The 14734-nt window shown below is 40.0% G+C and overlaps 1 protein-coding gene and 1 long non-coding RNA gene across 4 annotated transcripts in view; both read right to left on the bottom strand.

Moving 5' to 3' along the window:
* The window catches only part of LOC146526191 (neural-cadherin-like), a 381462-nt gene that overhangs the window by 63585 nt on the left and 303143 nt on the right, over window positions 1-14734 (bottom strand). For all 3 annotated transcript variants that reach the window (XM_085183449.1, XM_085183576.1, XM_085183527.1), the window contains exon 32: window positions 10957-11123. In XM_085183449.1, coding sequence (XP_085039575.1) covers window positions 10957-11123 — 167 coding nt within the window. The remainder of the gene's footprint in view (window positions 1-10956; window positions 11124-14734) is intronic.
* On the bottom strand, window positions 13-10950 carry LOC146526198 (uncharacterized). Its single transcript, XR_014869302.1, has 2 exons — window positions 9944-10950; window positions 13-9328 (listed from the first exon to the last, which is right to left on the bottom strand). It is a non-coding gene; the product is annotated as an uncharacterized LOC146526198 (long non-coding RNA).

Here is a 14734-nt window from a genome sequence, read left to right as displayed (position 1 = left end):
AGTCTTCTTTCGTCCCTCTGCCACGTCAGTCCTCCCTCCTTTACCCATCTTTGGATTTTCCATCAATCCCACGGTCGTTTCTTCAGTTGGATAAAGTGTTGGATGGCTCCAAGGTTGTTTAGTTGGAGGACCGTGGCTCATTTCAAGGCTCTGTGATGAAGTATTAATTATATTCAGAATCCACTGGGGCAGAGCTTTCTAACCAGACACACTCACCGCCACCTGATTTTACCCCCAATTAAAGCTGAACCGAGCGGTGCAATTTGGCTCCTGCTCCGCTCCCTGGGTGGTATGTGACTGAGTGCATTTGATAGTGTGTCTTTGTGTTTTTGCACTAGGTGTGTGTGAAGGTGTGCGGCTCCATTTTTTAGTAAACAGTCCCACTGCAGGGACCCTTCCATTCCCCACAGACGCTTCCTGCGACAGACTGCTCTCAGCGCCGCAGCCTTTAGTATTGCAGACATGTGCAGATGATGCATTAATCTCCCCAGTTCTCATGATTAAATAATGGTGTGTGAAGGTAGATTGTGTGCATATATGACTAGTGAAGGCATTTTTTCTTCAACTTTATTTATACTGGGGAATAGAAGGAAATTTCATGCTCAATACCAGCTTCCACTTTGCATTCGTACAATCGTTATTGCCCTTCTGCACCCATATCGGCTCGTCTGCAGAGACCTAATCTGCAGTCAGATGCTTTCGGGACTACACATCAACTTTGCCATTAACAATAAAAACTGTTGGGCAAATGGCATCGTTTTGCATTTTTACCAGCTTAAAGGCAGATCACTTAAATTTATGTTTAATACTCTCCACGAACACCACAAGCTCCAGTTTGGTGTCAATTTTAGGAAAAAATCTACATGATCTTCCCTAAACGAGGTCATTTTAAACAGAAGTGCATATTCTATTCTTTATAACGTGATCAATCACAAATTCTTCATATGTGAAAGTGACTGGCTGTGCGACTGATGAGTTTAGTTCGGGATGTCATTCTGTCTGTCATCCTGCGGTCAAGGTAATCTGCCTTGTAAAAATAAATGAGCCAAACAGCGTGAACTTAATGAAGCATTAAAACTGCAAAGCATCTTCTTGCCCAGCAAGATTTTAATGTCTTATTTAATCAGTCATCAAGCCATCAAGCAGTAAGGAATAGCCTGTCATTTAGAAATAAACTGCAAGTTGATGCAAATTTGATATTATGCAGCATGGGCTGTGTAGAAAAAGCAGCTTTTGGTCTTTACAACAAGGACATGACCTTTGATTGTCATTTATGAGCTCCTTCTTTTCTTAATCTGAAAGGAACTACTAGGGATGTCATACAAACATCAATGATCTCATGCTGGTTCTGTCTTCCCATGTCGTAATACCTGCCCTTTACCCCCTTTGGGTTCTGCTACCACCCCACTTGAGAGCTCAATACGTTAATAATAGACCTGTCAATGAGACGAGCTGATCCTATAAATGTTCGTGCAGCAACTCAGTGTGTGAATATAAACAGAGACGAAGCAGGATGATTGGATGACAGAGTGACTGCTCGAGTGCTGCAGCTTTCTGCAGCCACACTACTGACATGGTAACCGAGCTTTGTGGTAAAATACAAAGTCTGATGAATATCTATGAAAACGTTTTTATTAAGAGCAACTACATGTGTAATTATATGATGAATAACAGTGGCTGAGTACCGGCTATTGTGATGGTATGCTAATCAGCCACGTTGAGCTGTTAATGCCTGGTTCAAACATCTTATGGAGCACTTGTACTGAGCCAGAGTGCATTTGAAATCCAGTGTCCAGATTGCTGTGCGACGTGGGTGGGCCCACCTGAAAAAGCAGGCGTGCGTGGTTCACTGGACTACGCTTATAGTGTGATTTCAACTCGAACTCCACCACGGCCCTCCAATACTTTCTCAATAACAATTACTTATGTTAAAAAATAAAAAAATTAATTGTGAGAGGCTAAGGTGTCAGCACTTATCCCCAAGCTGTTACTCAGGAAGCACATTTTTTCCTCATTCCTGGGTAATAAAAGTTTTTGCCTTATTGCCTCAAAGGTCTTTTTAAAGTTTGTTTTTATAACCTGTGATTAGTTTGTAATCACATTTGCAAATGTCATCATGCTGGTCGCAAAAGCAACGTTTGAAAAGAATAATAAATATTTCATCTACCTTTGAGACATTAGTAGTCAGGAAAGAAAACGTGCTGGATAAAATCTGTACTGTACTACAGAATCCAATAATAGCATCTTTAATTATGTCTATGGTTAGGTATAATTAAATTTAAGCATATCTAACAAAGCTGGCAAAAAGTGAAAGGGTAAAATCGACATCAGTCTTTTAGTTTTAAATTGCAAAAAAAGAGCTAAAAATAAATAAGTTTAAAGTTTTCAGACTATTTACTACTATTTAGTAATAATTGTGATATAAACCCACTTTGTGATATACAGAAAAAGATTGCTATGCGTGATGTAGTACGACCGAGTGAAATTCAGCTTCCATCTACTTCATTTTATCTCAGTAGTCAATAGAAGATTAGTGGCATAGAATCGGTGTATTCGTGTGCATTCACTCACTGTGACAGAAAGCAAAGAGCCAAAATATGGGTCATTCTCACTGCGAGGTAATGAGACTGAAGAGAGGAGCAACGCTCCCTTTACGATGAATATTAATTCTGAAGACACGAACACAAACACTGAGCGCAGGAATTTCCTGGTTGGTTAAGTCGAGGCCGATGGTCCAAGAATCAGTCAATGCTGGAGCTCGTGAGCTAATTCAAAAATAATTACTTCTTTTTATATGAAAGATTCAAAATGACTAAATTTGCCACGGAATAATATAATGTTTTTATATAAAACCCACAAGATTATTCTTGTGTGTTTTTGTTTAATTGCAGTATAAATTAGTACTTAAGTAACCGTGTGGTCATAATCAATATCAGCAAATAAGCTAATATCTGTGAAATATCTGCATGTATCAAAGTTATTTCCAATTCTTAAAATTCATGGGCTGCAAACTATTATACCTACTATTTGTATATTTAAATAACACACATCTATATATTTGATATAAAGCTGTCTCTGTGACCATAGGTCGGCGCTGACTGAAGCTTCTACATGAAAAGAAAAGAGTTAAGCTTTTTCACGGTGACTCTTCCTTTTGGATTCTAACGTCTGATGATGTTTGACTAATAAAAAATGCTTGGCTGTCTTCTAGGTTTGAATTTGCAACATTATGAACATCATGAATGGATCCCAAATGCAACCCGGTCGTTAAGTCTGACGTCACTAGCCGTGTCTGGGCCTAAACTCCGCTGCAGGTCCATATATCAAACGATCACTATGGCATTACTGAGAGTTGAAAAACTGTCTAAAGTCTTTCATCTTTAATAAAATGATCAGCGTTCTGCTCTACCAGGTGTAACAATTGAGTTTAACATCCAGGCATTCATGAAAACGGAATTTATGACATTTAACGGAGTTAGAAGTTAGCAGGAAGTTAGCTCGCTAGCTTCTATCTAAATACAATATAGCATGTCCTGACTGCGGGGTTTTGGAAACAAATTCAAATTCAAACGTACAGCTCTGTTATCACTTCCAACATAAATGAAGACAGAAAACTAAACAGCAGTGACGTTTGTAGGGTTACTGAAGTTTGGCTAGCTGGTATATAATGATGTGCTACGTGACCGCTAGCGACACAGCTATGTTAGCATAATATAAACAAGCTAACTTTTTTTCCACTCGATAAAAGTTAACGTGAGTGTTCTCGGTGGTCAGGAACAAATGTAATCGCATGGCAGGATGCTGTAAAAGGACCAAACTTCAGCAGGAGAACAACTGAGATAATCCATCCACAATACGAGGTTAGTCATTCATATACTATACATTCCATGAGATACACTCAAAACATGGGAAACACGTAAGTGAAGCTTTGCTCTAAAATAACTTATGTGTGTTAATATTTGCAAGATGATTTCCTCACACACAAACCTTTTATTACACCCTTTTTATTTTATGTGTGCTTTTTTAAAGGAATATTATACATTTTCATTGCAATGTAGATTATATTAAATAATATTTATCTGTGAAACCTGGTAACACAAACCACCATAAACACAAAGCAGATACTTTCTCTGGATGACATTTCCTTGGCCTATAGTAGCACTAAAGGAAGGTTGCAGTCATTTGTGATCAGGATGTGGCCTTCAACATGCACGTTAAACAAATACGCAGCACTGCTTTCTTTCGTCTGGACAGTATCACTAAAAGTAGCGAAAAGAACGACGCTGAAAAGTGAATTCATGCACGTATTACTCCTAGGCTGAACTATATTATAAATTATAATTCAGTATTATCAGTTTGTTTTCAGATCTCTCTATAAAGCCTTCAGGTAGCAAAATGCTGCAGCAAGAGTACCGAAGAGAGTAACATCATTATCTTCCCTTTATTGGCTCACTGTTGAATCCAGAATTGAACTTAAAATCTTTCAACTCACATAAAAGGTCTCCAATAATTTGGCCACATCATATTTTGAAGACCTCATAGTATCACCTCATCCTAACAGAGCACTTCACTCTCAGACTGCAGGCTCACTTGTGGTTCGTAGAGCTGCTAATAGTTCTCAACTTGGATTGGGGGGGTCAACACTCTCCCTAATTTTAACATTAGGCTTAAAACTTTCCATTTTGACAATCTGATAGGGTTCGATCAGGTGACCCTGAACCATCCTCATCACACTACAGTCAATGTGTCCAATGGATGTGCAACCTCATTGCCTTTGAAATCATTGCTTAGAACAGTGTTTCCCAAGAAACCATCAGGTGTGTCGTGGAAGATTATCTGGTTCCACCTGATTAGTACTCTAAGCGATCGGCGTGAGTAACGGGCAAGGTCAAGGTCAAGGTCAAATTTATTTATATAGCAAATTTCAAACAGCCGATGCTGCACAAAGTGCTTAACAATATAAAAATGGTATTAAAAAGCAACAATGTAATACAATAAAAAAACAATAATAGGACAATAAAAGAATTAAAACAATAACTAAACTAATTCAACAACAATTACAATTACAGAACAATTACATTCTCTTCCAGCAGAGGGCAGTACAACTACCTGCTCTAATTAAATGTGTTGCCAACTGCCAGTAAAACAGAAGAAGACAGAGAGGAAATGACATAATAGTCATGCTGTGAGACGACACAGCGCGTGATAGCAATAGATAAATATGTTAAAAGGAAAAGTCGTCAGTCTGACCTGGTCCTGGAGAAAATTCCGATCCAGATGAAGACCCTAGCATGAGTAGTGGTCAGAAGAAGGCAACAAAGGTATACTGGGGACAAACCGAGCCAATTCCACTGTGCCTGGTCTATGGGGGAAAATTATCATGCTTTTTGTGACATTTTTGTTTGGTGCTGTGCCACGTGATTTTTCTAATGTGAAATATGTGCCATGTCTCCAAAAGGTTGAGAAACAATGGCTTGACAGACGGGGGCCAGTCCCGTGACCACCTGCAATCAGCTTTAGTCTTCAAAATGACTTTGGTGCATCAAAATGGCAAAAAAATCAGCAATAATTGAGTCATACTGCCAATTACATTCATTGGCTTCATTGGCTTCCGGTCAAATATCGCATCAATTTCAAAACACTCTTGTACACATTTAAGGCTATTCATCATTTCTCTCCGACCTGGCTAAGATCACCGCCCCATCTCGTTGTCTCAGATCTTCTTCTTCCTTTTCACTCTCCGTCCCTTCCCCCCGTCTTGCAACCATGGGGAGCCGGGCTTTCAGCTGCTCTGCTCCACGACTCCCGACCTCCTGATTTAAGAAACATCTCTTCCTTCTCTCTCTTTAAGTCCAAACTCAAAACCCACTTGTTCAAAATAGCTTATCCCACATAACCTTTCCACTCTCCTATTTTATTTGTTTATGTCTTATGCTTTTATGATTCTGTAAACTTCTTGCTTTTATGTTGCTTTTAAATGTACAGCGACCGTGAGTGTTTTGAAAGGCGCTTTCAAATAAAATGTATTATTATTATTATTATTATTATTATTACTACATGCAACGTGTTTGTGATAATGCAGCGATTAACCGTGTAAACTCGTCAAAAAGCTGCAAATCTGTTGCCATCTATGAAATGAAACTCCTGAAGGAAGTTGCTGCAGAACGTCAACATTACACAGACAGCAATCTTGCTTTTATACAGCAATATAACCAGAACAGAACCAGCTGGAAACCAAAAGATCTGATCCCCTATCCACCTATTGCGATTATCGAGACACATTGCAGATGAGTTGTGCTCATCGGCGCAGTGTTGGAAACCTGTCTATGTTTATAAATTAAACATGAATTAATAGCACACCTTCATTAGTCTGCCTGAGAGTGATTACAGTCAGCCCAAGTCAGACCAAGATTGTTGGGAGGCAGATTCCCCTCCACCACCAGGTGACCTATGCAACTGCCCTCCAGTTGAAAGTGGTCACACGGAAGTTGACGGTACTGCACACACAACACCTGGGCGTCCAGTTTGTACCGCAGATGGCTGTCACTCCACGAGCCTGGTTCTGTCAGAGGCATTATCTGTCTGATAAAACAGAGCTGTTGTTTCTTCCCACTGTCACCAACTGCTTGCTTATTGGGCTCATATGATTTCTGGGGTTTTCTCTTTAATATTGTAAGGCCCTTACCTCACAGTATGAAGTGCCTCGAGGCTACTGTTGTAAATTCAATTGAATTTCATGCACGTAAAACTGTTACAGCACAAAAAACAGTGGCTCAAAAACAGGAACTTAACAGTAATCAGAGGGACTAAAGTCATTTAAAGAAGAGAGCCTAATATGTTTTGTAATATCTTTTACTAAGCATACTGATGGATGTGAAGCCATACGCAAACAGAAAGAGCTCCTCACAATGTAACAGTATATCCAACCAAGAGTAACACATACTAATTTCTTCCTCTGATTAAAAGCAATCAAAACTATTACAGTGAAAAATATAATCTTAGCAGGCAGTAAACGGCTATGTTTCCACCAAGAACTCAGCAGGGTTTCCGATGTTTCACTGCTCTGCACTCAGGAATAAATGCACTATTTATGGTAGATAAACGATGTGCACTCGCTCCCCATGTGGCTGTGCCGATGGAGCAATGTGATATTTAGGAGGGAGTGTGGGAATGGATGAAGAGAAAGGATAGGCAGATGGAGATCAGAGGAGATTTAAACGGCTGCCATGGTATGGATAATCATCATCATTTAAGACACAGATGTTTGATCAATATGTGTGGTTTGAGTGTGGGGCAAAAGACAGCAGTGAGCATCTATACTCGTTTGTAAAACACTGTGGAAATGCATACAGAGAAATCAGATGTTGATCCACCATGTACAGTAATAACATCTGGAAAGCATCTGATTGGCAACAGCTTTATTTTTTTGCATGACAATGATGCCAAACACACAACAGAACGCTATCAGTCCTGGACTGGCCTCCCCAGAGCCTGGAGCTCAACATTACTGAAGCAGTGTGTGATCACCCAAAGAAGCCTTTTGAAGGCTGGAGAACGATTCCTAAAGACTACTTAAGAGACTAAGGCTACGTTCACACTGCAGGTGAAAGCGCATCAAATCAGATTTTTCTGACCCTCTGCGACCCATATCTGATCATGGTATCACAGTGTGAACGGCACAAATCCGATATTTTCAAATCCGATCTGGGTCACTTTCGTATGTGGTACTGAATCCGATCCATATCTGATGTTTTAGAAAGCGACTGCTGTTTGATGGTCAAGTCGCATTAAATCCGTCTTTTACGTCACCGACACAAGACAGACGCCAATTATCAGCGCCGGAGAAGACATCGCGAACGCTTCCTGGCCATCCAGCATAGATGTCAGTGAAACTGTTGGGAAGACAACGTTGGAGAAACGTGAACATTTTATTTGTACTGTATAATCTGCAGATTCTGACAGAAATCTGCAACTATCCTTTGAAGCAGCGCTCCTCTAAAACAGCAATAAGGATCATTATTAGGTTATTTACATTATTATGTAAATAACAAAATAACTTAAAGCAAAAATTGGGAAACGTAAAGTCCGAAGTCTTTATATTAAGGGCCATCAGTCAAACAATACTGTTTGCTCTGGGTCTAAACAGAGCGCGTTGTGTGTGACGTCTTCTTTTGCGCATGCGGGCTTAGAGCGTTCACACTAGAGCGCGTTTGCTGTCGCATTTTATTTGTAGTGTGAACGAGCAGACAAAAAAATCGGATTTGATCAAAAAATCGGAATTGAGCATCAAGACCTGCAGTGTGAACGTAGCCTTAATAACGCTTGTGTAAGAGAATTCAGGCTGTTTCTGTCTGGCTTTACTTTATATGCTGTATTTCCATGTATGTTTCCAAGTGTTTTAATCAGCTGCTGCACTTCTTTCCCATTTTCCTGACAAATAATAATTATTATTCACATTATTCAATAATAATAATTTGCAGTGTTTGCACACAAACCAATTATTCTAAACAAGTGTCAGAAGTCAGACGTCCTCTGTATATACTGGTAAGCCACTACAGGCCCGGCCAAGGGTTAATATGTTCCATCGATGATTAAGATTAGTGTAGTGTAATGATGTGACTGTTTTCATTTTATAAACTGATGGATGGAAAACATTAATTAAAAAGAAGACATGTAACAACAACAAGTGAACATCTGGATATTAACAGCTGGAAAAAAACCAAAAGCAGTAAAGTAAAGACACACATCTGTTTCTGGTTGTTTCGAATGTCTTTTTTCTGCCCTGAAAGGAAATGTTTGGAAACAGGAGATGTACACCTGTGATGATTTCCCCCTCGCTGCCTTAGGTGGGGCCCCGAGAAGTCAAAGGTAAAAAAACAAAAAGTTATTTACTGTGTTTACTCCTGTCACATCTGTGTGGTTGACCAAAGCGTCTCACTGAAAGCTGTGTGCCTCCTTTAATTTATTCATTCACTTTTTGTTGACTCGTCTGGCTCATTAGATCTTGAATTCACATAAGTGACCATGATAAATGAGCATAAATGTCTATTTACTTCAGTCTGATCCTACGTGAGTTGTCCCTACAGTGTACAAATTCAGGTGATAGCTTTGTATAAAATGCAAATAGATTCATTTTCTACCAAACTTCACTGGGAATCGAAGGAGCTTGGAGAGAAAAGCGTCTGGACTTCTTTAAGTTTCTTGAAGACGTTTCACCTCTCATCTGAGAAGCTTCTTCAGTTCTAAGATCAACTGGTGGAGAGTCCCAGATTTTAAGCCCTATGGGAGGGTCCCCAAGAGTGTCATAGACCCCCTATTGATCCTCTACCTAATAGGGGTGGGGGAAAAAATCGATACTGTGTAGTATGGTGATATTTTGTTTGCTAATAATGTATCGATACAGGGACAGCAGAAATCGATATTTTGTTACAAAAAAGGTTTTTGTGCTCTGACTTCAGAGCATGTTGATCCTTTTTCTGAGCAAGAATCCTGACATTCCTTCACTGTCCAAATGTGTTTAACTTTTTTTTTTTGGCAGCAATAAACATGACAGTTTACTAATTTTAATTTAAGACATGTTTTATTTTAATTAAGTTTAAAACTTTTTTATTTAATGTAAAATTATATTTTGTTTTAATTTACTTTCAAATCCTTCAGTTGCTGAAGGGGCTGCATAGTTTTCATAAACTGCATAGTTCAGAATAGCTATAATTGTACCAGATGGTTGATTCAGTTAAGTTGGACTAGACTGTAATACAAACCGTTCAGTTTGTCAACAATAAAACTGAAATGAGAGAAAGACTGAGTGTGAGACTTTGATATTAGAGAAAATGAATATTGATAAAGTTTACCTTTATGTACAGAATCTGAATATCGCAAAATATTTTTAAAAATTGCAATAATATCGTATCGTGGGATGTATGGTGATTCCCACCTCTACTACCTAATCACATGTGAAAACGGGTGTGGGTCACAATCAGCTGAGGTTTCGGGTGAACCAACTGTGAAACCTAGCCCCCTATCATGTGATTTACTGAGGTCAAATGGCCCAGGATGTGAGTGAGCGTTAAGGCGTCTGGGAAGGAAACTGGATTGTAAGCCGCCGCCTCTGTTCAAAGATGCTTCTTTCACTCCTCTTTCAAACCATCTGTCTTCTCTGTCCAAAATGTGAACGTTGGAATCCTCCAAGGAGCAGTGCTGGGATTGTACTTCAGTGCACTGAAGAAGCTTCTCGGATGAGAGGTCTTCAAGCAACTTAAAGAAGTCCAGATGCTTTTATTTCCAAGCTACTTCAGACTCAGCCATACACTCAGACAAAAACCAGTTCATCCAAAAGACAAAAAAAAGCAAACTTAATGTATGCTGTACAGTGTCTACATTGGAGAGACCAAACAGCCACTTCATGAACGCATGGCACAACATACAAGAGCCACCTCAACGAGACAAGACTCGGATGTTTATCTGCATCTTAAGGACAAAGGTCACTCCTTTGAGGATGCCAACGTTCACATTTTGGACAGAGAAGACAGATGGTCACGACTCGCCACCATTTGCTCTTAGAACTGAAGAAACTTCTTGGATGAGAGATGAAACATCTTCAAGAAAGTCCAGACGCTTTTCTTTCCAAGCTCTTTAGACTACGATGAATTCACACACGGCTACAGAAACAAATTATGTTAACTGTTACTTTTGTTGCTTTTACCTCCTTTTCAAAAAATGTCTGTTGCATATGTATCATTATAGCAAGAGAAAGTGGATGTTATAAGAGCAGTGGGTGGATAAAGAAAATGCCTGTTGCTACAGGATAAAGAGTAGAGCAGAATCTGAAACTGTTCATGAAGCGAGAACGAAAAATAAAATTGCTTTCCACACAACAAAGCCAAAGCCAAACTCACAACCTGCTATGAAAAATTCTGAAAGTGAGGAAAAGTGATGACTCCATCTTCCTGCACTCACCTCCAGACGTAAGTATTCACTTTGCTCCTTTGAGATCAGACTGAAAAGGACACTGCTGTGTTTACGGGTTCGAACCAGGACTTGGATCCATGTCCTCCGGGCAGGCAGCGGGGATGCCAACTGGTAACGCACGTGACTGTGGCCATCAAAGGAGTACTCTGGGACCTCTGGTGTTGGTGGATACAAACACATAACCACACACAGAGGTCAGCCACACAGTGCTGTGTTTAAACAGGATTTCAAGTGCAAAACACAATTCTTAAACAGTTTGGATGCTGCTTTCCTCCACAGAGAAGACGCCACAAGTCACTTCAGCTAAATCAGTTTTAAAAAGTCCGGTGCTGGGGACAGAAAGAATATGTTAAATGCACAAGATAGAATATGCATGTCTGGTTTAGCTTGGGTTCTTCTGTCTGAGAGTTTGAAGTTTTCACAGAAGTGGTTTTTGTGCATGCCTCTCAGAATAAACCAAGCACACCTAAAACTCTCAAAGCCATTCTTCCATCTCACGGCGTACGCAAGTGAAATTTTCTTCTATCGCTTTCACACCTCTTCCTTTTCTTTGTCTCCTTCCCTTGTAACTTCGACAAAGTCGAGTGGTTCATGAGAGCTCACTTGAAGGCAATGTCAAATCAATTTTTAGGGGGGGGGGAGGGGTTCTTCTAGGCATGGAATATGCAGCTGATCAGCCATGTCCTCTTGAAGCTCCCAAAACTCCATCTCAAATTTTACTTTGCCTCTCAAGGCCACAGGCTGTTTATATAAAAACATAACAACACCATCAATTTTACACCAACGGTCTCACGTTATTCATAGATGGCTTGTCAAATACACAAAATACTTTGAAGTAGAAGTGGGGGTATTTGTTTTCCTTTCCTCTTCTTTTTTATTTGACTATGTAGACTCCAACAGAGTAAAGGGCAAATATTTAAATTAAAGAGTGAAAGAATTAATAGTGAATTTTGCACGTTTTTGTTTTACAAGATGAGAGTGACTCACTATCATTTGTTCAGTTCAGTTAATACTGCATCGCATTGCAGTTTTATTCCAAAAAAAAAGAGACTTCCTTGTAATTTTCTTACTTTGCAAAGCAATCCACTGGAGTAAATTGGAACTGGGCTGCATGTTAAACACAGACGGTTTAATCTGTTAAGGACTGGGCGCTATTTGTCATATAAGACATAACAGAAAAAAAGAACCATTTGTACAGACTGCACACCAAATCGTGACCTGTTACGATTTCAGATTCTACATTCGAGTCGTGTCTGAGTGTGAAATAGGAGGCAGAAACCGAACAAGACCGTAAAGCCCGGACTAGTGTGCTGCGATCAGCAGAAAGCATGACTGAAGGTGTCCTCCTCAACTCCAAGGATGTGTGCGAGAGGCCACGTAGGACCAGAGCCATTAAAGAGCCAATCTCAGTCCAATAAAAGTCTGCAATAAGCCAATTGTCTCCACAACCACACGACCAGCACAGAGAGGCTCAGAAGAAGCCATCTTCTTTAGGCCAAGGGGCAGGGTGGGTTGCTTGGTGAGTAAAACAAAAATTACACTGCGGTGTACTTCTGAGATTGGAAACTGATGGAGTGCGGTCAGTGTCTTCTTGAGTCATCTTTGCCTGCATATATATATATGCGATACACTTGGAGCATCGTCATGGCTAGTTGGCGATGTCCCGGATATCGCTTCACAAAGCTACTTACACCCCATTATTCAATTTGTTTAATTTAAACTAGAGATGGCACGATACCACTTTTTTATGTCCGATACCGATATCATAAATTTGGATATCTGCCGATACCGATATGAATCCGATATAGTGTGTTTTTTAATCAATAAAACTGTTTTTTTAATATCTTGCTGCATTTTGTATAAGTTCATACTCCGGTTTAAATAAATAACAACACTAAAGCTATTCTGTTATACCTGTATGTAAAAAATACACTGCACCCAAAATATTTCATAGTTCAGCAACACTGATCAATCTAATAAACTTAAACCTGCTCCATCCTCCCTATTCTGGTATTCTAAAGAGTACTTAGCAGAAATCTTAAGCAACCTAACTAATAGGGTTGCAAACTCCCAGCAAAAAAAAAAAAAAAATAGGGAACCACCCCCCACCCTCCACCTCATGATGCTTAATCGATGTAATCAAATTTAATTTGATGCAGGGGAAAAATGCACAGAAATAAATTATTTTTCAAGAATAATTAAATAGATTCAACATCTTTCTTCAACAGAATTGCAGACTGCACAGATGGTATCTTCCCAAAGGAAAAAGTACTATAGCTTACTAGGGTATATTAGACTTAACAGTTACTATATACAGTAATGGACTTCTATTCATTTTACATCAGATTAAAACTTTGGGTGTAAGATTCAGATAATTATTTATTAAAAGCTCGACATTTTAAATGAGGATAAGAAAGAAAAGTATGTCTTTGTGCCCCCTTTTCCCTGTTCATGCCCTATCGGCCCCCCTGGCTAAACTTTGCTAGATCCGCCCCTGCACAGTTACCAGCCGTCAGCTACGTAGAAAAAGATCCTGGTGTAGAAAGTAATATTAAATAAATTCTAACAACAGCTTATCAAGGTTAAACGTGCTGCTGCTGTTCAGCCGCTGGTTTCCTCTTTCTGGCGCAAAGTGGGCCAAAAACAAAGAAGAGAGACGATCAGCTGATCATTGATCAGTTTCATGATTGAAGTAGCAGCAGGAGAGAGAGAGAGAGAGGCAGTCGCTCCATATATTGGTTGTTAAGCTTAACGTGGGAATGCTTTACAAACATTCAGAGATGAACTTACACACTTGCTTTACTTCTCTCTGGGAAAACTTCCTCGGAGATGAAATGCTGGTTTGGTAGCGACGCTCCAAATACACTCTATCACGTGACCACACTGCTCCGACATGCTACGGTTATGAGCCGAGTTACACCGTGTAGCAAGTTTTGTGAGGTGCTTTTTTGATATTTAATGGATCGGATTACATTTTTTATTTCTCTCCGATATCCGATCCAGTAATTTACGTCAGTATCGGACCGATACCGATACGTAATATCGGATTGGTCCATCTCTAGTTTAAACCCTAAAAGTCAAAGCAGCTCATCCTAATTTTATGGAAGAATTCATAGACGCTGCCAATGAGTGACAGCGGTGAGGTCTGGTAGTCTCAGGATCTCTACTTTTTGCAGATGTAGTGACCCTGCTTGGTTTATTCAGTCGTGACCTCCAGCTCAGCCCGGGACAATTTGCTGTGCCGAGTGTAGTCGGACTGAGAATCGGGAACTACAAGTTTGAGGCTGTGGCTCTCAGACAGAAAAGGGTTAATTGCCTACTTCAGGTTGAGGATTAGTTGACGCACTAAGTGGAGGAGTTCAAGTATATCAGGGCCTCGCTCACAAGTGAGAGCGGAGTAAAGCAGAGCAGGAGATTAACAGATGCTTTGGCACGCTGTTCATTACGGCGAAGAGAAAGCTGAGTGTGAAGCTAAAGCTGTCGATTTACTTGTTGACTTTCTGACCTTCACCTAAAGCCACAGGCTGCTGGGAGTGACTGAAAGAATAAGAACAACATACAAGGGAGCAGACAGACCTCATTCTGATAGGTGTCTGGGTTCAACCGTAAAGTTAGGGTCAAGAGCTCAGTCATTCAAGAGGTGATATGGGGATCTCCACAGGATGCCTCCTGGATTACAGATGTGTTTCGGGCATGTCTAACTTAAAGAGTCCCGCAGGACATGCTGGAGAGAGATTATGTTTCTCAGCTGGTCTTATGTCCCTCT

This window comes from Neolamprologus multifasciatus, chromosome 1, assembly GCF_963576455.1.
Source record: "Neolamprologus multifasciatus chromosome 1, fNeoMul1.2, whole genome shotgun sequence".
NCBI classification, from domain to species: Eukaryota; Metazoa; Chordata; class Actinopteri; order Cichliformes; family Cichlidae; genus Neolamprologus; species Neolamprologus multifasciatus.
Note: the sequence above shows the minus strand (reverse complement) of the source record. Positions and strands in the feature narration are given on the sequence as shown.